The sequence below is a fragment of the Neovison vison genome, chromosome 2, assembly GCF_020171115.1.
Source record: "Neovison vison isolate M4711 chromosome 2, ASM_NN_V1, whole genome shotgun sequence".
Classification (NCBI taxonomy): Eukaryota; Metazoa; Chordata; class Mammalia; order Carnivora; family Mustelidae; genus Neogale; species Neogale vison.
Genome location: NC_058092.1, coordinates 10756139 through 10781933, shown reverse-complemented (window position 1 = coordinate 10781933; position 25795 = coordinate 10756139). Strand labels below are relative to the sequence as shown.

Here is a 25795-nt window from a genome sequence, read left to right as displayed (position 1 = left end):
ACCCCCAAGGCCTGAACGGGCTCTGCCCACCCTCCGGACCTCGGCTCAGGGTCACACCGGCATTCTGACAGTGCCCGACATGGGCCATCTCCCTCCTGCCTCGGCCTTGGCTGGTCCTGCTGCCCAGGGTGTATTCTCCTCATTGGGGTCTCAGCCTGTCCTGAGAGAGGCCTCCCCCAGTTACCAGCTCTCCCCACACGTTTCCCACCAAACAGTGTCTCCTGTTGATTTGCCTCCCTGTGCTAATGACCATCTATCCCCTTCCATCTGTCAGCTCAGTTATGCCCGTTTGTCTGTCTTCATGCCTACAACATCCATTTCCACGAGGGCAGGCACGGCGGGTGTCTAATCCATGGTGACCCCCAGAGCTCACGGTGCCTGGCACGGAGCAGGCACTCAATCCGTAGTGGTGGAACGGATGGCTGAGCTCGGAAGGTACAGTCCTGGGGAGTCCCCCAGACCACCCCCGGCAGACTGCTTTCCTGGCCACAGGCTCTGCCTGTAGGAAGCACTTTCTGCTCAGCGAGACTGCCTCGGGGCCTACTGTGTGCAGACAGCCCGTGAGCAGGTAGGGCTGTAGGAAAGGGACGTGGGATTTAACATGGGGGTGCTGGGGGGGGATGATGGGCAATGACTGGGCTTTGCAGGCAGGGACCTGGGTTCCCAGCTAGGTGATGGCAGCGCTGCGGGCTCCGAGGGCCAGCTGCCAATCCCCAACCTGCACATGTCACACAGAGGCAGCCCCCTCAACCCCCCCGATGTGGCATGGCCGGTGGGTGCAGATGCTGCCGGTGCCAGGAGCGAAGATGTGTGACCTCTGTGGCCACCACCACCCCCATCCCATGATTGCCCGCCGCCCTTAATCAAGGAGCTCTGCTGTACCCTAGCCACAGGATCCCCTGAGGCCCAGGCTGGAGAACCCACGGAGCAGCCCCTGGACACAGTCATTGGTCCAGGGGTCAGCAAGGGACCCAGCCTAGCCAGCCAATCAGAGTCCTTTGGGATTTACTCTAAACACAGAGAAAGAGATCGTTTTTCTTCCTCCCAACTTTTGTGCTTGAAGACCTTACAAGCCCGAACTTGCTAGAGACTGTTTCGTGGCTTCGTGGAAAGAGACGGCCTCAAGAGGAGGCCAAAGGGAGGCAGGTGGGGCAGAGACAGACAGGTGGACATGCCCCACGGATGTCTGGCCCTCGAGATCCAGCTATGCCTGAAGTCCATCCCGGGACTTCTTAGTTACACAAGCCTGGGCCTCCGCCCCACAGCCCCCTAAGCAGCTACAGCAGGGAAGAGAGGGGCTGCTTCCCCTGCTGGGTGGTTGGCGACCTCCCCAGAAGCCCCCACTGCCAGGACGGGGCCAGGACTCACCTTGCCGGTCTGCAGGGTGGGGAGGGTGTGAGTGGTACAGAGTCTGCTGGCTCTGCCGGATGGCCGCGGTCAGCGGGAGGTCCGCCTGCACCACCCACTCCTGGTTGCCGTTGAGCACTGTCTCGCCCGGCATGGCCAGCGAATGCCGCTTGGGGACGTCCTTGGTCAGTGTGGCTAAGGACTGCTTGGCCTGGAGACAGAAAAAGGCGACGTGATCGAGAGGACCTCTGAGTCGGTTGCCCGGCCAGGACCCACTGTGCTGAGAGAGCCGCGAATCCAACCTTGGTACCAGGCCACCTCGGGCTCTGCATTGCGTGCCCGTCAGAGTCAATTACCTGCTCACTCTGGGGTTCACTTTGGGGTTCTTTGTTCCTGCTAACACAAAGTGAGACCAGGATTACGAGAGAAAAGGCGCCCAAGCACACACTTGTCACCCATTCCTTCTGGTTTCTCCAAGGACCAGCTGGGATTTGAATGAGAGTCAAGGAAAAGTCACTGCCTTCCTGAGCCTCAGCTTCCTCACCTGTAAAATGAAAACCTCAGGGCAAGCAATCTTTAGGGCTCCCTCTAGCTTGGACACCCCGAGTCTATGGAATCACTCCCCTTCCACGGCAGGAGGAGGCTGAGTTGGAAGGTGGCAGTCCCATCCCCCAAGCCGGGTCATCATCTTCCTTCTGGTTTAGAAAACCACCATGTGCTCAGGGCAACAGCCCTGGGTCTCAGGTATGGAGTGGAAGGTTATCTGTGCTCACAGATGAGAAACTGGAAGCTTAGAAGTGACTCAAGAAAGCACTGCAAGCGGAACCTTCAAGTTGGGTCCTGAGTTGGGGAGTCTGGCCATGACCCCGTGGTTTCTATGTCACCCATGCTCCTCTGGGGCAACAAAATCAGCAGCACAAGTAATGCAGACTCCGAGTCCATGAAGCAGAGGCTGGGGTGTGCCTGGTCACCACGGAATCTGCAGGCCCTGGCTTGGAGCTGGAGATGTGCACTGATCAATAAAAATCCTTAGAATTAATGGAAGCAGGCTCTGCTAGGTCCAGGCTGATGGCTCAGGGAATCTGCTCTGTAACTTACCCCCAGAGGAAGGGAACAAGCCTGCTGAAGGAAGGGGCTGGGCTGGGGCAGGGCTGCCACAGGCTTGTGGCAGCCCAGCCACACGAGAGACTCTGTTTCCTGGCCACCATGGCACCACATCACATGCATCCAGCCTCCTGGCCCTCCATCCAGGCACCACTCCATGCACGAAGCTGCCCTACTCCCTTGCTTCCTCCTGCCTAATCCATCTCGGTTGCCTGGAAGGCAGATCACAGTTGAGAAAGGAGCCCCACAGGTCACTCTGCCATCCAGCTAATGAGCCATCAGTTCTGCCCTCCTGCACACGGAGGGACCTATGTGGGAAGCCCCGGAAAATTCAAGGCGGGATCGCTCTTCTGTCCCCGCCTCGCTTTCTTCTCTCAGGTGGGGCCTCAGCTCTGCCTGGGCCTGAGAGAGGCACCTTCTAACTCAGCAGACAGCTTGACGTCATTGCTGCTGGACAGCTGGGGGTCCCATACAGTGAGTCCTGCGCGATGGGGAGGGGTGGGACTTCTGAGTTCTAAAGCACAGGGACCCTTACAAACGGTCCACTCAGGACAGAGCGACAACAGAGACGAGAACTCCAGAAGCGGTGTGGAGTCAACTTAAAGGACAGGCATGCCCGGGGCTGCAACGGGTCACCTTCCCACGGCAGTCTGCACTGCCTCCTTTGGCTCAACTCTTCCACTGAACACGCTTTCGTGCTGGGAGCTCCCCTTGAGCTCTGGCTCCCTCTTCTGTCTGAGCCTCTACCCTCTCCCGAGTGCTCTGTGCCTGGACTTCCGAGCTGCTGGATTTGGTGCGTTGGCGCAAACCCCCTCACATGGCAGGAATCAGACAGAACTGGGTGCAAATTCCACTTCGACTCTTTAACTTGCCATGTGACCTTGAGCGAGGCCCTCACCAGTAGGATGGGGAACGGAGAAGGATCATTTCTATGCAAACAGCACCCCCTGGATTTGTGTGAGAACGTGGCCCAGACAAGTGCTTTGGAGTTTGGGCTTGGAAACCGGGCAGCTCGGATTTGAGCCCTGCTGCACCCCTTCCCAGTGGGGGGGGATCCTGAGTGAGGTCCCCCAGCCCTTGGTGCCTCCACGCCTTCATGTCTAAGGGGGATCCCATGGTTGCTGTGGAGAACCCTGGTCTATGGGAAAAATACTCGATAAAGGTTAGTGACTCAGCAGGAAACATCTACAAGGCAAGGCCCAAGTTCCACGAAGACCCAGAACCCAGGCTTTCTACTGCATGTTCAGTAAGTTGTACCCCAGTGGGGTCACTGACACCCCCTTCCCCCAAGATGGGGTGAGAAGATGCAGGAGGCAGGCGGGTCCCTGCGTTGGGCCTCCTCCTGGATCGGGGCTGATGAAGGCCCCTGACTGCCCGGGGGGCCTGCTGATGGGAGGCCATGAAGCAGTCATGTTGCAGGGAGCCTGGGCCCCTGAGGGATGCTGGGAGTGTGGCTCAGTGGAATCCTTCACTAGCTTTTCAAGGCTTTCCTGCTTGTCCAGCGAATGTCTCCGCTGGCCAAAGGCTGGTTCCTGGTAGGGGGAACCTCCAGGAAGACACGAGCAGGTCTGTGAGCCGGTCTGGTCACGGCCAGGAGCTGGTGCTTGTGGCAGGTGGGTTTCCGCAGAGCGAGGGCAGAAGCAGCGCCAACGCAGAGCACAGCCTCCCCTGTTGTCCCCCTGCTGCTTGACCTGCCTCTCACCCACCCTCACTACGCCTGACTCTTGCCTGGGCCTGTGGCGGCTGCCATTTTTACAGACAAGGAAATGGAGGTCCAGGCAGTTAAAAGTGAGCTGAGGTTGCACAGTGACTGGCCAGTGGAAGGGACACGAGAATCCATACCTCCTCACCCTGGTGGGGCCAAGGACAGGACGGTGCTGGGTGCAGAAGCCGGGTCAGCTGGTGTTCACTGAGCATCTCCTCACCTCACCACCGCCCCCCGCAGGAGGAAGGTCTTACAGTCCTGACTTCATACATGTGGAAACTGAGAATCAGAGAGGCTGAGTGCCTTGTCGGAGGTCACACAGCCTGAAGACGGCAGGACCCAATTGGGATTCTGTTAGGCCTGGATCGCCAGGGCACAGCCAGGTGCTGAGCCCACACTTGACTGAAACACCGACTTTACAGAAAACTGGTTCCCAACTGGAGCGAACTCTGCCCCTGCCCCCCTCCCCAGGGGACCCCGGGAAATGTCCCAAGACTTTTGGTTTTCCCAGCTGGGAGGTGTTCCTGGCACCCAGTGGGCAGAAGCCAGGGAAGCTGCTGGACACCCTCTGGTGTGCCAGGCGGCTCCACAATACCCTTATCTGACCCCAAACGTCAGCAGTGCTGAGGGTGAGAAGCCCCATTTACAGTGTAGTCTACGTAAGAAACGTCTCCTGTTTTGGAGAAGCAGCACTGACAGAAAACTGGGCCACCATGAACCAAGCTCCAGGGCAGGGGGAGGGGCAGGACTAGCATTTCGGGAAAGCCTGTGATCTCGGGGGCTGGTGGTCCTGTCTCCCATCACCTCTGTGTAGCAGAGGCCAGTGGGGAGGGCCTGAGGGACAAGCCATGGCTGCTGGGGGAGGTGCGTCCTTCAGACCCGCAGCTAGGTGTCCTTTCAAAGGCCTGGAGAACAAAGCCACCACATCATGGACCACAGGGCCTGTGACTCCCACTGCTGCCTTTCCACCTGCTGGCCAGCTCTGGGCAAGCTCCTGCCCTCCGAGCCTGTTTCCACATCCCTAAAGTGGGCACAAGAGGATACAGGCCTCGTTGGAGTGACTGCTCATGGGTACGAGTTTCTTTTCGGGGTGGGGAAACTGTTCTGGAACTAGATCATGGTGAAGGCTGTGCAGCTCTGTGAACATACTCAAATCCACTGAGTTGTACATCTTAAAAGGATGAATTTTACGGCATGTGACTTAAATCTCAATAAAAGAACGTATTAAAAAACATACATCGACCCCCGCCCCCAGGGTGGTCTCCCGAAGCTGATGTGCCTACATGTGCCATGAGTGGTCATGCCTGGTTTGGCTAGGGGTCGTTCATCTGGAACGTTCCCCACAGAGGGCAGGAGGCTGAGCGGGCACGTGGGGACTGACCACCAAACACTGAGAGGGCTTAGCTTCTTGGGAAGCCAAAGTCTTTGGCTTTTAGTGAAGGGAAGCAGCCTTCAGAACCATACAGGGTGTGTAGAGCCCCCCAGCCCAGCTCCCCTGCAGACGCTGGTCGGGGGTGGGGGGTTGGTGCCTTAACTGGGACAGGGCCCGCTTACGCTCATCAGGCCCCGGGCTGCTTCCCAGTCTTTGAAGGTCACTGGCGGGTGTGAACTTGCCATCTCAGCTCCCATCTCCTTGGTGGCACTTTGAGGTCACTTAGGAAGTCACTCATCACCAGGGGCCACAGCCAGGACCCCTAAGTAAGTGGTGAGCAAGTGACCCAGGATGGGCCATTCTGCACCTTGTGTTGAATCGAAGTCGTAGAAAAAAATCGAGGTGCCATTCAAGGGCAGGTTCAGGGTCCTCCTCCCCAGCAGGGGCCGCCAAGCAGACCGCTCCGCGGAGGCCCCTGGCGTCCCCATCTCTGCAGCCGCCTGGACTTCGGCCCATTTCTAAGCCTGGTCATCCACCTTCCCACGGCCCCTGTGAGCTCCTCACTTCCCTTCCAGCACATTCCACGGGACAAAGTGGCCAGAGTGGCTTTCTGGTGCTCACCCCCAAGGCACACGCCCAGGGACGGCGGCCTCCCTTTAGTCTCGGCCAGGCCAGCAGGGCAGTGGGGCGAGCTTGGTCTGTGCCACCCGGAGCAGGCAGTTCCAGAAGTCTCCGGGGTGTGACATTCTACAGATGGCAGGCGACAGAGGGGCTGGCGAACACCCCCACAACACTGGGCTGTCACGCATCTCGGCACTAGGCCCTCCCTCTGCCGCCGAGCCCTGGGTGGACCTCGGCCGAAGTGACGGAGAAAAAGCCTGCTCTCCAGGCTGCGAACACGCACCGTACGCGCTCACGCTTAGCAGGGGGTCTGATGCCCGCCAGAGGAGGGGCCAGAACCTGAGCTTCGCTGACCAGAATGGAAGCAGGCTGAGGAGTCTGGGCATGGTGACAGGAGAGAGGAGATCTGCTTCCCAGTTCTGAAAGACCCCAGAAGTCCCCCGAATGCCTGAGGCCTGTGTTCCAAGGCCAGAAGACACACCTGGCCTCTACTGGGCCCTCCTCGAACCTCACTGGTGGGGAAAGCACGCACCCCTGCAGGGGACCTGGCGGCAACAGCTTCTTCTGGCCCCGGGCAGTTCTGACCACTAGGGGTCAGCATTGGACAGGAGACCCAGGAGGGGCCCAAGGGTCCTGACCCGCCACAGCGTGGCCCTCGATCCTGGAAGAACTGACCCTGTGTCGTCGCTATATATAGCACCAGGTGAAGCCGTTCCCTGGCATTACTTCATCAAAATCCCCAGGCCTTACGGGGTATATGCAATTATCCCTCCTTAGACTTGATGAAACAGGTCCCGAGAGGTGAAGGGTCCTGCCCAAGGTCACACAGCTAGGAGGCAGTGGGGCTGGATTCAAACCCAGAACCCATGGCTGTCCCCCACATAGTTAGCCAGCATCGGTGCTTTCTGCAGGAGACCGCGGTGTTCTAAGAGCTTCATGGGAGCCCCTCACCCACCCCTATCCCCCAGGAGCACCCTGCACGCTCTCCTCCCAGACAAGGTCAGGCTGAGCCCTTGGTGGTCCTGGCTTCCTCCTGGGAGGGCTGGGTGAGGTAAAGACTCTCCCACCATTCTGGTACCAGATAAAGGGCACTAAAGCCCAGAGAAGTTAAGTGAGTGGCCCAAGGTCACAAAGGAACAGGCAGAGCAGGATTCCTGGGCCCTGGACCCCTTTCACCAGGCCCGGACACACCACCTGGGCTCTCTGTCCCCACAGGCGGGCTGGGCACTTCCATGGAAGACACAGCGTTTGGAAATACGTGGAAGGTGTGTTTGGGATTGGGGAAAAAAAGAATAACATTTTTTCTTGACAACCCAAGTAAGACATTTTCACTAGAGATTTCTTGCAATCCTCCTACCCAGAAATAACCACGGTCCGTTTTTTGGTGCATTTTCTCCCAAATGTTTCCCTAAACAAGTATGTGTATTTTAAACAAAAATGGGCTTTGTTTGTTGACAGTGGAAGTGTAGATGGGCTCCCGCACGCTCACCAGGCCCCTGCAGGTGGATGAGAGGTTGCAGCCTGGGCTCAGGGGGCTCGGGGGTCCATGTGGAAGGAGGCTGACAGAGCATCACGGACCCCACGGAGGGAGTGCACCCCCTCCCCCACTCTGCTGCAGGACTCCAGCAGACCTGTCCCCACCCCGTCCCCACACCCTTTCCCCAGCCCATCACGCAGCTTTCTGGATGCCCCGGATGTGTGCAGGTGGGGCGGGGTCTCACCATGGCCAGCTCGGCCTCCAGCTCCTTCATCCGGTTGTCCTTAAGGTCCAGCTGGGAGCGCAGCGCCGTGGCATGGTCCGTGGCCTCCTTGGCTTGGCGCCGCAGCTCCCACTTCTCACGCTCCAGCAGGTCCTTCTCCTTTGCCAGGGCTTTGACGGCATCTTCGCTCTCCTGCAGGGACAGAGCGCCAGGCCGTTACAGAGGGGGCGTGGGGCCTCCTCTTGGAGGGGCCATAGAGGCCTTGACCCCTGGACCAGAGGAAGATGAGGGAGGCCCCTGGCTCTGCCTCAGCTTAGCTGGGGGACTGGACTGAGACAAACCTTTAGTAGATGCTCCGTATGTATGGTTTCCGTGAACGGATGAAAAAATGAACGTGACGAGTGTTTCTACCCCATCAAGTCTCGTTTCTCCATCTTTAATACCGGGCTGGGGGGGGAGGGTTGACCCCACTTGTTTCAAAGGACTGTTATAAAGATGAAATGACTTCTGGTATGGGGGACACATGGAGTCTGAGGGAGGTCTGGGTCAGGAGCAGGTGTGGGGCTCTGTCCTGGTGTTTGGTAACGTGTGTGTCACAGGAGAGGCGAGACGGAGGAGGAGACACCTGCTGTCCGGCTGCTCTGGTTGCCCAGGGGTCCCGCAGCACCCCACAGGGTCATAGCCCACGCCAAAGCAGGCTGAACCCCTCCACGAGAGCTGTGACCAAAGGCAGCAGGGTCGCTGGCCGGTCCCTGCCGGTCCCCCCCGCTCCAGCCGTTTCCTCGGAAATGCAGAGGGAAGGTCCCAGGGCTCCAGCTGCCCGAGCCGGAGCAAAGCCAAGGAACAGACGGCTGCGTCCGGGGGCCTGACCTCCGTGGGCAGGAGCCAAGCAGCTGATCAGCAGGTGCCCTTCCTGAGAAGAAGCGTCCCAGTACAGGGCCCTGCCCAACCACCCCCCCAACCCCCACCCCCAACAAGGTCTTCCCATTCACGGGCTCAGGCGTGCGGCCTGGGGCTGTGCGGAGAGGCGGCCTTCCCGCCTTGTTTGCCAGCCCTGTTTCCGAAGGCCTGACAGCCAGATGGCCAGAACCAGGGAGGCCCAGGGCTGGCCCTTTCTCTGGGGCTGTCACAGAGCTGAGGCTACAGCTTACGGTCAGGGGAGAGGGAGTGTGGGTCAAATCCCAGCTCTGCAAGGACAGGCTGCAAGGACTATCAGGCCCCCGTGCCCTCGTCTGTAACCCGGAGATAACATGCTGCGACTTCAGGTGTTTTTCTGAGGACGGACTGAGATAATCCACGTGGAGAGCTCAGCACGGCATGGGCCCGTGGCCATCCCGGCTCAGAGATCCTCTCCGAGTGGCCTTCCTGGATCACCTGTCTGAGAGCGGCTCTCTGTGCTGCTACCCACCGCTGGCATTGAACCCATATTCGCAGACACCGTGGGCAGACACAAGCCTCCCAGAAATACCGGCATCCACACGGGGCGTGAGAGCAGGGATGTGCCGTTCGGCGCCTGGGCACATACCTGGTCCCAGAGGGCCAGCCCCCACACAGCAGCGGGCGGCACACACTGTTGCTACGTGATTGGGCACCCTCGGCTGCAGGGGGCTGACCTGACCGGGAGGACCACGGCACCACAGTGCCCGTGCCGGCTGCGAACAGCACCCCCCGCTTCTCAGTGCAGCCTCAGTGGGGGGCAGGGGGTGGTCCCTTCCAGGACATGGCACCGGCCCCGGCTCTCTGGGCTCAGGACGCCTGGGTTGGAGTCTCTGCCGCAGGACACTGGCTAAATTATTCAACCTCCCCAAACCTCGACCAACCGCCTCATTTGTGAGACAGTGACAGTCCCACCTCCCAGGGGAAGGCGGCCATGCAAGCTACACAGCGACAGATGGCACTATTACCCCATCACAGGTGGAGCCATACTGGAAGGTTCTGGAAGCAATCCGCCCAGTGAAGGGAGGCATGCCGCTGCTAGTTAGTTCTCCTTTCTCTGGGGAGCTGGGTTCAGATGGGGTCAGGGCAACAGGGGACAGGAACAGCCCCTAGCACACACATGGATGGGGAGCTCTTACCCTGGGGGCTGAGCTACATCCTGGGCATCTGCCCCCAGCACCGGGCCACAAGCCTGGATCACAGAAGGGCCCGGGACGTGAAGTGTGTGGAACTGAGTAACTGATGCAGACCCGTGGCCATACGGCTGCCCTCAGCTGCAGCAGCTTCAGCCCTACCCCCACTGCTAGCTGGACTTAAAATAGGGGCATGGTCCAGTGGTGAAGTGGGTCTCCATGGAAATTTCATTTTCCAGTAAGAGCACAATTATAAAAACAAATTTGACGACCCCTTGCCAAGACAGAAGTGTTTGCTGTTAAGCCCCAGGAAGGCCACAGGGCCACTGAGATGCTCAGTGCACCACCCACGGCTCACAGGCGGGGGCAGCCATGACCTCCTCTGGTCTGCCTTGAGTTGCTTGGTAAACAGCAACAGTAAAAATAACTCGTTTGGCTAAACTCCTACTCACCCTACAGAGCCCAACTCCTATGTCCCCTCCTCCGTGAAGCATTCCAAGACTCTTTTCCTGCAGGTGGAATTTCCTGCTCTCTCACCAGGGCTCCTGGGTCTCTCTGCACACTGTTATTACGCTATTATTAATAAGATGCATAGCTAATATTCACCGAGCCCTTACTATACGCCAGATGCCACGCAGACTGCTTTGCATTCATCACATCTCATCCAGTGCTCTTAATACCTCTACAAGGTCTGAGGCTCTCTGAGGGGAGGTGAGATGCCCTAGGGCACACACCTAGGGGGCTGGGATCTGAACCTCAGCCAGGCAGAATCCAGAGTCCACACTGTCAGCGACTGGGCTGTCCTGTCCAGGCTTATCTGCCCAGGAAACCTGGGGGCCCCTCAGCTAGGGGCTATGCCCATTTCATCTCCATAGCCAAGCCCAGACACATCGGAGGCCTCCTCAGGTGAGCAGGGGACATGGGCAGGGAGTGTGTGTTTGGGGGTGAGAGAAGCCAGACCTCCTGATGGCAGAGAAGGTCTCCTGCAGGCAGTGGGAGGTGAGCGTGCTGGTGTGTCAGTACAGGGGGTAAGTGGGGAGGGACCTGGTGTTTGGGGTGGGGGAGGGGAGGGAGCAGGGGGAGAGGATAAGAGTTAAGGGAGAGGGAGGGGGAGGAAAGGGGAGCAGGAGGAGGACGGGAGGAGGGCTGAGGGAGAGGGAGCTGGTGTGGGGGGGAGGGCGGGCCGGCCCCCACCTTGCGGTGCTGCTCGTAGTTGCGGATGAAGTCCCGCAGCTGCTCCTCGCGGCTCTCCAGCGTGGCGTACAGCTGCTGCATCTGGCTCGCCAGGTCCGTCTTCTCGCCCTTCAGGCGCTTCCGGTCGGCTTTCATGGCTATGGGGGCAGAAGAGCGCGTCAGTGCCCGGGGCCCTCGCTGGCCGATGGTCAGAGGCCGAGAAGAGACCCAGGCTCTACCCTCTTTTTAAGAGAAGAGAAAATGGGGTGCAGAGAGATGATGTTTCTCTCCCACGGGCCCCGGTCACTTAGTGGCATCCCCAGGACGCGAGCCCACTGTCCCTGTTCTCACCTCCCAGGTTCACTGATCCAATCAGGGCGGCAAGCCCTAGCCTGAGCATCCCTCCCAGCCCTGAATGGAAGAGGGGTCTCCAGGCAGAGGGAGCTGGGGGCCTGGCGAGCATCTGCGTCCACGGCCCAGGAAGCTGACGGTGCCCCACTCGCTGCTGAAGGAGCCCCCACGGCCCACTTGGAGCCCCAGGACCACTCGGCCCAGCACAACAGTCCATCGTCTGGTTCAGTTCCTCCGCAGGAGAAGCACTTGATTAAAAATACCCAGCGAGTGGGGTGCCTGGGGGGCTCAGTGGGTTCAGCCTCTGCCTTTGACCCAGGTCATGATCTCGGGGTCCTGGGATGGAGTCCCGCATCAGATTCTGCTCAGCAGGGAGCCTGCTTCCTCCTCTCTCTCTCTGCTTGCCTCTCTGCTAACCTGCGATCCCTCTATCAAATAAATAAATAAAATCTTAAAAAACAAAACAAAACAAAAAAACACCCAGTGAGCTACAACACCACAAGTATTCACAGCAGAACAAAACACAGCTGCATCACACTCCATCAATACGGGACACTGCTGAGCTCCCGGAGCCACCACCACGGAAGTGAAAACAATGCAGAGAACGGCAAAAAATACTTCCAAACCATCTGGTAAGGGCCTTACGTGCTGAATATACAAAGAACTCTTAAAATCCAATAATAAAGAGACAACCTGAGTAAAAAACAGACAAACCATCTGGACAGACATTTCTCCAAGAAGTGGTCAACAGGCACATAAAATGAGCTTGACGTCATTCGTTAACAGGGAAATGCAAATCAAAACCCCCACCAGATACCATTTCACACTCACCAGAATGGCTAAAATTAGCAAGATAGACTCAAGTGTTGGCACAGATGTGAGGAACCTGGGACACCTCCCAAGCTGCTGCCGGGGATGGATGGAATGGGGCTGCCATCTTGGAAGAGAGCCTGACAGTTTCCCAAGTGATTCAAAGTCAAGTTGCCCTGTGATCCAGCAATCCCCTCCTAGGCACACACCCAAGGGAAATGAAAACACAAGTCCACACAAACACACAAATGTACAGTAGCACAGGTCACAGAAGCCAAAAGTTGCAACACCGCCCAAACGTCCATCAACTGATGAATGGGTTAAGAACAACACAGAGTGGTGTATAGCCATACAACAGAACGTTATTTGGTAATAATAAGAAGCACTGGGTGGCTCAGTGGGTTAAGCCTCTGCCTTCAGCTTAGGTCATGATTTCAGGGTCCTGGGATCAAGCCCTGCATCAGGCTCTCTGCTCAGCAGGGAGCCTGCTTCCCCCTCTGCCTTTGCCTGTCTCTCTGCCTACTTGTGATCTCTCTCTCTCTCTGTGTCAAATAAATAAAATCTTAAAAAAAAAAAAAGCACCACTTTATGCTGCACCATGGGTGAACCCTGAAAACATGCTACATGAAAGGAGCCGGTCATATACCGTGTGATTCCACAGACTTTATGAATGGTCCACAGTAGGGAAGACTAAGGGGTCAGGAAGTAGACTCATGGTGGCCCAGGCCTGGGGGGTGGAGGCCGGCAGGGACACGTGGCTGGAGGGCATGGGATTTCTTCCAGACCTCATAAAAACGTCCTAATAGTGACTGTGGCAATGGACATAAAATCTGTGACTAGACTAAAAACTACTGAACTGTACATTGTAAATAGGTGAATTGTATGATACGTGAATTACATCTTAACAAAGCTGTCTCTCTCTCTCTCTCTCTCTCTCTCACACACACACACACACACACACACACACACACCTCACGCAGGGCCACGAGCCCCAAGCAGCTGCCTGGCAGGCACTGTGCCTTTTGCTGACGGCAGACTCTCTCTCCTTGTGCCCTGGACACCCCTGCTCTTCAGCGAATGGTGCTGCTGAGTCCAGAGTGGGCTCCGGCTCCAGGGTGGGCCTCAGTGCCTTTTCCCACAGGCCTCAGAACTCTGTTCTCTCCCTGGAGAGAACACTGAGGAAGCCTTTTGTGTGAGAAGGCACAGAGTAGTTAGGTCATTTCCCCGAAGTCACACAGCCATGTCTGACCCCAAAGCCCACACAGCCGACCCTACGCTACGCTGCCTTTATAGAGAATGTCCAAATGGGGTCCGGACCCACAGCAAGCTGAGGGCAGTGATAGGCAGCAGGCAATGGCTGTGCCATCCCTCCTCATCCTGAACATCTACCCCTCAAACTCAGCCTGCCAGTGGGAGAGTTGGAGCCACCAGGTGTGACATAAGGACCAAGGACCGTGGGCTCCCGGTCCGGTGTTCGACAGAAGCTGATGTCCTTCTGGCCCTGAGGGGCCTCCTTCATCCTCTTGCCCTTTGCCTGCCTCCCTGCAGCCTGGGTAGAACAGGGCACAGGCAGGTCAGCTGGGGCCACGGGGAGACCCATGCAGTGGGGGCCCCGAGTCTTGGGCAGGCCTTTACATTCCAGCTTTCAACCTGTCCCCCTGCAGCTGGACCCATCCTCTGTCCTCTTCACGGTAGCTTAGCTCAGTGGGGCTGGAATTCCGGGCTGCAGGGCTGTGACGGGACAGGGACAGTGGAGGCCATGGAGCAAGAGCTCATCTGCTGTGGCTTCTGTCAGGCAGGGGGTGGCCCCGGGGAGGGCTGGGAGGCAGGCAGGGCTGGGCTAGTTTTGGGCCCTGGACCCTAAACAGCGTGACTGCATTCCCAGTGAGCTTCTCTTTAAGAAAACCCAACATCTAAAGACGTAAGTGGGTCAGAAGGCATCTCACAGGAGAGCCCAGACACAGGTGTCACTGAGAACTTGGAAACTTCCATCTGCAGTCTGTCACTAGATCCTAGATCCTGGCCGCACTCCAGTGACAGAGGTGGGGGTGGGTGGGTATTTTTATCATCCCATTTCATAGGGGAGAAAACTGAGGCCACACAGCCAACAAATGGCAGAGCTGGCTCCGACCTGGCACCTGACTCAGGCGGGTTTCAGACTGTCGAGGGGAGTGGTTCTAAGGGGTGGGGGACTGCGGGGGTGGGCAGCTGATCTGAGCAAAGTCACCATGGGGGCTTCCAGGGGAGCCTTGGGTGGGACCCTCCATCTCAGGGGAGCAGCTGAGCAGGTGTCATGGCCTCCCCTGGGGAGCACGCCTCGGCCCTACAGCAGGCAGAGGAAGCCATGCCTCTGCCTTTTGGTTGGAAATTAATCCCCCTTGGGCTCTGATTTGTCTCCTTCATTTGCCTTATCAGGACAAACACCAAATTCCAGACTTTGCTCTTGGCAGCAGGAGGCTCTGGGAAGGCTGCCGCCCCTTTCCTCCAAAGCACGGCCGGGCCTCCCTTCACTTTTGCCACATGGCCTTGGAGAGGGCAGCGTGGCAGCCTCTCGCTGGCCTCCACAAATCCCCACAGGTCCATCCCTGCAGCACCCGCGTGTGCAGCCGCACGAACCCCCCATTCTGTCCTTCAGCCGAGCCGTGTGAGTGCGTGTGTCTCTGTGTGTGGGCGGCCTCGGTGGCGGGGCAGGAGGCCGTACCTCCCCCATCCGCCTGGGGGCTCCTGAGAGCAGGGGCCGGACTTCCGCCCTCAGACTGGTAGCTCCTTCCTGAGAGGAAACGGAGAGCTCCCCCAAACTGCTGACCAAGCCCCTTCTGTGTGCCGGGATCCATGCCTGCTGCTGTCAGGGGACAGGGAAGGACAAGACATGGTCCCGCTCTTGAGGGGTCAACAGGGTGATGGAGAAGACAAACCCCTCCCTACACACCCTAGACTCCACCCACCCTGCTCCTTACCAAGAGGACCCCAATTCTGTTTGTGCCCAGCTAAAACACTCAACACCCCAAGCTCCCTTGCAGCTAGAGGGGGCATGTGTCCAATTTTGGCCACTAAGATGTACACAGGGGTCTTTGGGAAATCCCCCCTTTTCTTTTTTTCTTTCCTTTTTTTTTCCCCCTTTTCTTGAGAGACAGTGCTGGAGCGGTGGGGGTAGGGAGGGGGGTAGGGGCAGAGGGAAAGAAAGAATTCCAACTAGGGTTCACGTCCAGCATGGAGCCCAATGTGGGGCTTGATCTAATGACCCTGAGATCATGACTTGAGCCGAACTCGAGCTGGACCTTAACCAACTGAGCCATCTAGGTGCCCCTCCCCTGTTTTCTTTTTCCTTTTTTTTTTTTTTTAAGGTTTTATTTATTTATCCAACAGAGAGAGAGCACAAGTAAGCAGAGTGGCAGACAGAGAGAGGGAGAGAGAGAAGAGAGAGAGAAGCAGGCTCTCTGTTGAGCAGGGAGCCCGAACACGGGGCTCAATCCCAGGACCCTGGAATCATGACCTGACCTGAAGGCAGCTGCTTAACCAACTGAGCCACCCAGGAGCCCCCCTGTTTTCTTTTTAGTAAAAGATCATAGCATAGTACACTAGCAGTAATTATTCCCTTTTTTTTTTTAAAAGACTTTATTTATTTATTTGACAGAGAGAAATCACAAGTAGATGGAGAGGCAGGCAGAGAGAGAGAGAGAGGGAAGCAGGCTCCCTGCTGAGCAGAGAGCCCGATGCAGGACTTGATCCCAGGACCCTGAGATCATGACCTGAGCCGAAGGCAGCGGCTTAACCCACTGAGCAATTATTCCCTTTTGCCCTTTCGTCTTCTTCCTACTGGGAACACAGACATGACGTCCTGAGGCACAGCAGCCCTTTTGTGAATACAAGAATGAAGACACAAGCTGGGAATGGGAGCAGACAGACAGACAGACAGAAGGGGTTGGATCTCTGATGGTATCATCTGGGCCGGGATTCCTTATAATAGGAGAAAATTAAACCTCACTATTTCTGGGATTTCCCATTTCATGTACCCCAACACATTCCTAGTAGACACATCAAGGTAGGCTGTGAGAAGTGCCTTCACCCCACCATGAAAGTTTCTGCTCCACGGTTCCTTCACATGAGCTCTCCCTGGAAATTCTTGCTCTATGAATTCTGGGCTGGACCCCACCAGGCTGAGCAGTGAAAAAAACATGAAAAGCTGACTCTCTGGGAATGAATGCTGAGTGCAGATCGCTTAAAGACGAAGATAAGAAACTTCTAGAGCCACAGTGTAAACAAAGAAGTTGCTGTGTGATCTACCACAGCTTTTCAGAAGCACACACGTCCAGAACCCGTCAAGAAAACTCCATGGAGATGTAGGACCTGGGAGCAGGCACCTGGGGGCCCCTGCATTGGCTTGAGGTGGGAATGTGTGTGTCTGCACCCCAGCTGAGCCTGACTGCCCCAAGTCTCCAGAAGCTGGGTCATCCGACAGGGGGCTCCCTGATGGGCGGCAATGGCATTACAACTCAGCATGGTGGGTCCCCCAGAAGTAATTTAAACTACTAATTTATGCAAGTATGGAAAATATGCAGCGGGGTGCCTCCTTTCTTCGCTCTCCTTCAAAACCCTTCCTGACGTTCTCCAAATGCTGCTAAGGCAAGATGAGGTCTGCGAGGCATGAACCTCCCTCTCTCTAACCAGCCTCCTGACTCGGCCCCAGACTCCCCAGCTCCATCCACCTTCTCAGCCATCCAGTGTCACCCAGGCGTGTCCCATTCCAGCGGCCAGGCCACCGGAACCACTGCCATGGTGACGGGTGATGTCACGCCCAGCGGGCCCTGCGGGATCACGGAGGGAGACCAGCTCAGCTCCTGGGAATGTGGGGACTCTGAGGGGGGGAAGGCGGGCGCGCAGGGAGGGACTTATTTTCCTAATTCTCAGGAGGCCGTATGCCTGCATGAGACACAGGGGGGCTGTGACCAGGGTCCCCGTTGAGGGCCCATGAAGACGGGAGCTGCTCTGGGGAGGTCACTCTTCTCAAGCTTCTGCAGTGGCCCTTTCCACAGCAGACCCCTTCTTCCTTTCCCGGCTCAGAGTGCTGCAGCCCCTCACGAACGTGGGGCAGGGGTGGGGGGGTGCAGCGTGAGCCCCAGTTTAGCTTCTGCAAATGCACTTCTGGGAGAGCGAGGAGCAGAGAACAAGAGGGTCTCTACAGTTCCCCCTCAGTGCCCCCGTGGGGAAAGCAGACCCTCAGCTCCAACGCGCTGGTGAAGGGACGTGTTGGCCCACATGTGAGGGAACCGGACAGGTGAACTGTTGGCTTTTGAGCCTCTGGGCACCTAGAGGGTAAGGGATTTTAGAGGGCATGTTTGAGCAGGAGCGGATTTCTGCTTACCCACCAAGGCAGTGCATACACAGAGAACCTCACTGGGGAGTGAGGGACCAGGTTCCCCGGCTTCCGCTCTGAGTCTCAGCCCAGGCCCCCAGCACGAGTGTGCTCAACTCTGTGAACTTCCTCTGGCTTCTGAGGGTCCAGGAGGCATCACCTCTACCACTGACCTCCACCCCCCAGATGCGTCCATGGCCAGAACAACGCCACACAGTGGGGCGGGATGGGCATCAGTGTGGAGTCTGAGGGTCTGGGTTCCGTCCCCGGCTCTGAGCCCCTGAGCAAGTCACTAGCCTCCCCCAAGCCTCGATTTCCTAGATGTTACAACTCCCGTGCACCGGGCACTGCTCTAAGCCCTGATGCGTTTTTGTCACTCAACTGTCGCAGCCACTGTATGAATTCATTCCACGTTATAGGACGAGGAAGGAGGCATCCAGGGAGACTGAGGACACTGCTCAGGTAGTGGGTGGCAGTATTCCCACTGGCCCCAGCACCAACCCACCTTCCCTCTCACTCTGCTGCTCTGTGGCTTCCAGAATCACCCACCCCCAACCAACCTCCTCTAGTCCCCAACCTCCTCTAAGTCCCATTGGCCTCATCTGTTGCTTGGGAACTTGTGTGTGTGTGTGTGTGTGTGTTGGGTGTGGGGGAGGGGGGAGGGGCACCTGCCTTATGGAGGAGGAAATTGAGGTTCAAAGGGTTAACTTCCTCACCAAGACCCTCATGGCTCCAGGATCGGACCCTGGACTTGCATCCCTGACATGTGACCTTGAACCCCTCACACTCCTTCCCCACCCCATTGTGGAGGCACATCACCGGAAACAGCAGAACCTGCATCGATCCACAAAACCACCGGAGATCCCAAAATCCACACTAGTTACTCCTGCTACCCGGCGCCGTTTCTGCAGCTGTCTAACAGTCCCAAGGGGGCCTTTGGAGGTTTCCATTAAAGGCAGCGTGACATTCTTGTGCGCACCCCATGACTGCTCCATGGCTGCTGGAAGGAGGAAACACGCATGCGTGCAAGTCGGCAGGTCTTAAGGAATCCCACCCCACCCCCACCCCTGTCACCCCACGGCTTGTAGGATCTTCAGCCCACCCAAGACACGGTCTCATTCCACACTGTCAGACTTCCCATTCGTCTGACCTCAGGAGACTGCAGGCCTGGTTCTGGATGGTCCCAAACCAGGAGACCGTAGGAAAATGTCCAGCCTGGTGAATTCCTCTGGACAAAAGGGCTCTGCAGTGGGAAGGGGTGGTGGAGGGCAGGGGCAGGTAGACCTCAGCCCATGCAGGACCATCCCAGCCACCGCCAGCAGGGGGGGCTGTCTTTCCCCTTCAACGTTCTCCTCCAGCTGAGCCTTTGGCATCCACAGTCTGGGAAAGGAGGGGTGGGCAGAGAGGAGCCAGAAGAGCCTAGCAAACCACTCTGGAAAAACACCCACCAAAATGCTCTTCCAAACAGGTCATGGGCATAAACGCCGCCGCTTGGGGAACACAGTCAATGGTATCGTGACAGCGCTGCGTGGTGAGAGGTGGGAGCTATGCTCGTGGGGAGCACAGCACAATGAGACTTGTTGAATCACTACTTTGTACACCTGAAACTTATGTACCATCAGCTATACCCAGATTAGAAAAATAACTAAAAAATTCAAAAATAAAATACAAGCTCTTTCAGCTCAACTTCCCTTTACAGAGGGGGAAGTGGAAGACCAGAGAGGGAGAGAGGATGGCCAGTATCACAGAGCGAGCAGCCCAGGTCTGATTCTTAGGCCAACGTGGTTGTGTGAAAAGCTGAGCTCTGGAGTCTTTAACTAAACCTTTTCTGCATCTGCAGAAAGAGGCCTGGAAATGCACTCACTCCTGCCCGATACGGAACGGTCTGCGGTGTCCGGGGTGAACGGTCAGGTGCGGACCACGAGCATGTGGGGAGAGCGCCAGAAAGACGGAGCTTCAGGGGGCGACTGGCTGGTGCCATCGGTGAAGCGTCTGACTCTTGATTTGGGCTCAGGGCATGATCTCAGAGTTGTGAGATCGAGGCCCGTGTCGGGCTCTGCGCTGGGCACAGGGCCTGCTTGGGATTTTCTCTCTCTCCCTCTGCCTGCCCGAGGCCCCGCCGGCCCCACCGCAACCCCGGGCGCTCTCCCTCCAAAATAAAAACAAAAAAGAAAAAAAAAGAAAGACACAGTTTCCTATTCACAGAGCGGAGCCCTGGATTCCAGTCCGGCCCTGCAGGTAACTTCTCTGGGCGTTCTCTCTGCTGTTAAGCGGAGGATGGTAACCTCAACCTTGCGAGGCTCTACGTGACATGACCCAGCATCTGAATACAGCAGGTTCTCATCAAACGTTCGCATCTCCCCCCACCTCCTTGTTCCCCGTCGCTCCCATGCCCCAGGAGGCCTCAAAAAACACTGGTTGACTTGACCAACAGCCTGGATTCTGGGAAAAGCGCCCAGAGAAGAGGCCCAGGGCAGGGAAGCAGGTAAAGGGCCCGCACACTTACAGCCCCGGGACAGGCAGAGCCAGGTTTACTTTTGTTCTTTTACTTTTACTTCTTTTTACTTTGTTACTTTTACTTTTGTTCTTCTGTTCGAAAGCTGAGCAAGGTGAGCTCAGAACAGGTACGGAAGAGATGTGTTCTCTTCTCTGTCAGGAGGCACTTGGGGAAGTGTGTGTCTGACCAAACCACACCTGCTCAGCCAGGCCTGGTCAGACATGCCCTTGACCGTGTGACCTGGGTTCTGACCTGGGGTGGCTCTGTTTCTCATGAACAGAAACTTCCTTTTTCTTCTCACCAACAGGAGAAGTGGATTAACTGGCCAGCTCAGCCAGTGAGTGGTAGCATTGGCACTCGACTCTAGGACTCCGATATTCAGGTCCATGATCTTTCCAGAATCCCCAAGCTGCTCTCTCCAAGTGCAGCCTAGAGTTTGGCAGCATGACCTCTGCAACCTCCCGCCTGGAGTAGGAAGGGTACACGTCTGGATACATCTGAATACAGAGTCTCAATTTCCAATACTATGACCATGCAGACATGACTAATCAACCATGCTCTGTAGGAGCCTGGCTTGATTAGAGATGTCTGCTATGGCACAGGAGGGAAAATCAGATTTGCCCTGCCTTGGATGGGACTGATCAGAGATGAGTGATCAGAGCTGGCGTGTTTGACAATGGCTGGGCGAGCCTCATCTGGGCAAAGCTGTGCCAATACCAATACACCCTATGGAATCAAAGTCAACTCCATTTAACCAAAAGAGAGAAGCAGTCCTCTCAGCTGGCAGGAAACCAGCCCATTTACGTCCGAGATAGCGGCAAACAAACTCCTATTTGCACACTCCAAGGTGAGAGAGCTAATCTTCCCTCCATTTGGTCCAAGATAAATTAAGGTTCCTGGGTTTACAGATTTTTATGTCTAGCTGTGACTGGCAACAGAAAGTCCTTGGGGGCAGGGACCCAGGCTGCCTTGCTCACCATTGTGTCCCCAGCATTAGGATGGGCCCTGGCACAGTAAATAGCAACCGACTGACTCTTGAGTGACAAAAAGGTGGACATCCCGGGGTACCATGGGGACCTGTTCCATGGCCATCACTGAGCAGCGTCCAATATATTCCTGCATCCTGGGGGCAGAGATAATTCTGCTTTCCTTTGCACGCCTCCCCCTGCCTTCCCTGGGCTTGACAGCAGGCTGATTTCCCTTGTGCCTCCTGACAGGCCTGCCGAGCCGTGGTGCCCTCAGGGCTAATTGCAAAAAGGCTATGGCTCTCACCAAACTGCCTTGGGCTCTGTGCTCTGTGTCCACAGCCACTACACATTGCTCTGGTCACACCCTACACAAGACATAAGGAGACTCAAATGGACCACAGCTTTGGCTGACACAGAGCCCCAGAGTATCAGAGCTGGGGACAGACCCCAGACACCGTGCTTCCAGCACAGGCAAGACCCAGGGTCTAGGAGCGAGGGGATCTGCTTCTCCCATGGGGCTCCCCTGATTCAGGCTGCGCCTTCCTTCACCTCAAGGAGGCCACCTAGGTCGGGAGGTGTGGGAAACTGAGGCCACCCCTTTATTGTAAGAGCCTGATCTAACTATCCACATTCCCTGCTCCTGCCCCATGCCTTCCATGGGATTTCCCCCAGTGTCACGTACACATGCAATTCTGTCTCCCATTTTTCACAGGAAACTAAGCCCATGTCGCTCTCCAGCTCTCATTCCATTTCCTTTTCCTTTTGGGGCAAAAGCTCTTAAGAAGGGTTGGCACCACTGTGCCTCATTTCTCTCCTCCCACCCTCCCTGGAACCCCTCCGACTTGTCCCTTACTTGTTCTTCTCAAGGTCCCCCCTGTGCTGTGAGCCCCACAGGCCCAACTGTCACACTCTTACAGGCACAGGTGATGCCTTCGTGTGCCCTCCCAGCCCCCTCCTCCTGGTTTCTTCTCACGTCTCTGGCTGTTCCATCTGGGTCTCTGCTGATCTCTCTGAGGAGGGGGCCTCTAGATCTGAAAACCTGCCCTTCTTTCCCATCTCCTGGTGGCTTGTCTGGCCTCCTAGCTTTAGCTTCAGCCCTGCGCTGTGCCATCCCAGCGGGCTGTCTCCAGCCCGGCCCCCCTGCCCTGCACCCTACTCAGAGCCCAGAGCCTCCCACACCTCTGACGGGGGTCCAACAGCACCTCCAACTCAGCATGTCCAAAAGGCAGACCCAACCAGCCTCCAACCCCCTGCTCCATCCAATATATCCCCTCAAACCCAATGCAGTGGCTTTGTCTTCCAGTTCCTCTGGCCCCAAACTCCAGAATCTTCCTTAACTCTACTTCTCTCATGCCCTACCCCCAATTTCCTCAACAAGTCACGTCAGCTCTACCTTCAACAAGTGACCAGAATCTGGCCACTTCTTGCCACTCCTCAGTCACCACCCCGGTCCTGTCGCCACCATCCCGTGTCTGCGTCATGCAGTGGCCTCCTGAACTGGTCTCACAACCCTTCGGGCTCTGCCAGCTCAGCAGGGCGAGGTCCTCTCGGATGCAAATCAGATCATGACTGTCCCGCTCCTCTCCAGTGGCTGCCATCTCAAGGGCGAGCACAGAGTCCCTAGAATGGTCTAGAAGAGATGAGTGTTTGTCAACCCCGCTCCCTGCCTCTCTGACTTCCTCCCATCTGCATCCCACTGCTGCCCTCTGGCTCCTCATGCAGATACGCTCCTTCCTCAAACGTCACTTTCTCAGCGACACTGTCCCTGGACCCCCTCCTCTGTCCATTCCCCTTGGAGCTCCCCACCATCTAACACCACGTGTTCTGTGTCTATCAAAGAGAACGGCCACTTAAGCATGCCTGCCTTTCTGAGAGGGCTTCCCAGCCTTCTCTCCCCGTCAGAATCCGATGAAGCTTCTTCCTGGGTTTCCACAGCTCAGAGCCCACACCTCTGTCTGGGGTGTGGATGCCTGGCGCTACCTCAGCTCAGGCCTTTGGGCACCTGCACCAGACTGTCAGCTCAGGGCCGCCCAGCCTTCTAGACCAGCCTGTAATTCTCCTGAAGGCAGGGCCAGGGCCCCATCTGACCACATTTCCAGTAGCCGGGATAAGGGATGACCCACACACATGAAGAAAGTGGGGGGATATGGGACTTGGGGGCTTGAAAAGGGTGACGAAGGCTCAAAGATCTCAAGCTACCCCCCCCCTTCCTGGGTTCTCTAGCTTCGGGGCTCAAGAGAGAACCACCGTTCCCAGAGCAGAGTGCACAGCTGCACACAGGGCCCTGCTAGGACCCATTGCGAGAGCTTAAGCGCAGGTGCGGACCTAGAGGGTATATCGGCCAGCGGGAGCAGCCACTCCAGTTCTGAATGGGGCACGCACTGCCACACCTTCCAACTTTTCCAGAGAACTCCAAACTCTACCTTGTCATAATTTTTATGCCTTATAAACACCTCTTTATTTTTCAATATTGGCAATTAATTGTAATACCCAACCATGACTGTGGGCCTCGTGTGGATGCTGGACCACTACCACCATCTACAGAAGGGGCACCCCAGGAGAGATATGGGCCCCCCTGCAGCTCCACGGGGTGAGACCAGGGTCAACGGCAGCAGGGACCAGGCTCTGTGGGCAGAAACCTGGCTTTGAAGCCCAGCTCCATTATTCACTAGCTGTGTGACTTTGGGTAAGTTCCTTAACCTCTCTGTACATTTCCCCTTCTGCAGAAAGTGGGGATAATAGTTTCTTTCTTTTTCTTTTTTTAAATATTATTTATTTATTTATTTGACAGGCAGTGATCACAAGTAGGCAGAGAGGCAGGCAGAGAGAGAGAGGAGGAAGCAGGCTCCCTGCTGAGCAGAGAGCCCGATGCGGGACTCGATCCCAGGACCCTGGGATCATGACCTGAGCCGAAGGCAGAGGCTTTTACTCACTGAGCCACCCAGGCGCCCTGGGATAATAGTTTCTACCTCATTCTACGGCACTGGCTGGCAGAGGAGAGCAGAAGCTCCGGGTATTCCTGATTGCTTGGCTGGGTTTCCCATTCTGAGAGACAACGCAACAGCCGTCTCAGAGCTGACTGGGTAGTCTCGGGAGGGAAGGGGCAGGGGCACCCTGTCAGAGAGCTGGAGGCGCGCCTTTAAGACCGCTGGCTGGAATGCTGTTTGGGAGCCTGGGCAGGGTGGTCATGGGAAGAAGGGTGCATGGCCTTTCTTCGTCTCAAGAGTCTGTCTTAGGCTCCCGGTGGGAAAACCTTAGATAGGAAGGGCGAGGCCAGGCCCCAGGAGGGCAGGAGACACCTGCAAGGGTAGAGTCAGAGGTGCTATAGGGGGTGGCGCGGGGGAGGGGGAGGCCCTCGCTGGGGGCGGGGACCTGCCATCCCTGCCGCCCATCCCTCAGCTCCAGAACGCTCAGAGCTCACCTGGAAGCCCAGAGGACGGCAGGGGCCCAGGGAGCCAGGCCCCCCACTTCCTGCCGAGGGAAATGGGAGGGCTGAGGCAGGGAGGGGGTGGTGTTTGTTTTCCAACCTCCAAAGGCGAGTCCAGGAAATGTCCTCCTTCCTCCGAATCACCACTAAAAATAGTGCCAAGGGATGGGCCCGGAACACTGACATTCCCTAGACCCAGGAGCAGGGAGGGAGCAGAGATTTCTGGAAATGCAGCATGAGCTGTGGGTCTCATGCCCCACATGAGGACTATTTTTAAACAGCTCACGTTGGTGTGTGAGGTCATTCTCAGCCAAGACAACAGCCCAGAGAGGAGGAGGAGGAGGCATGTGGTGCAGAAGAGCCACCAAACAGGGAAGCAAGGCAGTGTGCTGTGTGGCCTTGGGGACCCATACACCCTCTCTGGGCTTTGGTGTCATATTCTCAGGATGGTCCATCAAGGGCTCTGGAACCCCCAGGAGGCTACCCTGGAAGCCCAGTGTTTTGGGAACTGGTCCCACCTGGCGTCTTGTCAACAGAGATGCAGCACAGCTATTCAGGGTCAAATGAGGGTGGGAAGTTGGTGGCTATGGTCAGCCTCTTCCTAGGCACATTCAGGAGACGGGCCGTAGACCTCTCCAGAATGTGGATCCTGGAGCCAGGCTGTCTGGGTATAAATCCAGTTTTGCTACTCACTAGAGGTGTGGCCTGGAGCAGGTCCTATCGTTCTGGTTTTTCACATCTGTACAAGAGGGTTAAAAATAGCCCCTCCCAACGCGCATGTCCCACAAGCCCGCATCCAGGCTCCCCAAGGACCTGCACTAGAAAATTCACAACAGCACCCTCTGTAAAAGCTCCAGACTGGAAACCACGTGACCAATCTCCGGCAGGAGGGCCGCACCCATCAGGGTCCCTCGGGGAGGTGGACAGCTCACCCTCATGAGAACCAGCGGATGACGACGGCCACACACAACACGATGACCGTCAAGCCAAGAACGCCCGACGTGAGAGCCTGTACACTGCAGGACTCCCTGGATGGCACGGAAAGAAGGCAAGACGAATCCGCGTGGTGAGAAATCGGGGAGAGCTTTCAGGAAGCTACTGATGGACGACTCCTGGATCTGGGTGCTGCCGTCATACACATGGGCTCAGTCTGTGACACTTGGCCGAGCTGTGAACTTGCACTTTTCTCCACATACGTGTCACTTTAAGAAAACGCTTTAGAAACGGCGTCTACCTCCTCGGGCTGGTTTTCCACATCTGTCACACTTGAATCGGAGTCCAATGTTGGGGGAGCGCTT

At 56.8% G+C, this 25795-nt stretch overlaps 1 protein-coding gene across 1 annotated transcript in view; it reads right to left on the bottom strand.

The window, feature by feature from the left end:
* The window catches only part of LOC122899476 (kazrin-like), a 106533-nt gene that overhangs the window by 5403 nt on the left and 75335 nt on the right, over positions 1 to 25795 (bottom strand). Inside the window, exons 3-5 of the mRNA XM_044237214.1 lie at positions 11113 to 11249; positions 7871 to 8041; positions 1369 to 1558 (exon numbers count right to left, since the gene is read on the bottom strand). Of these exons, the coding sequence (XP_044093149.1) occupies positions 1369 to 1558; positions 7871 to 8041; positions 11113 to 11249 (498 nt within the window). The remainder of the gene's footprint in view (positions 1 to 1368; positions 1559 to 7870; positions 8042 to 11112; positions 11250 to 25795) is intronic.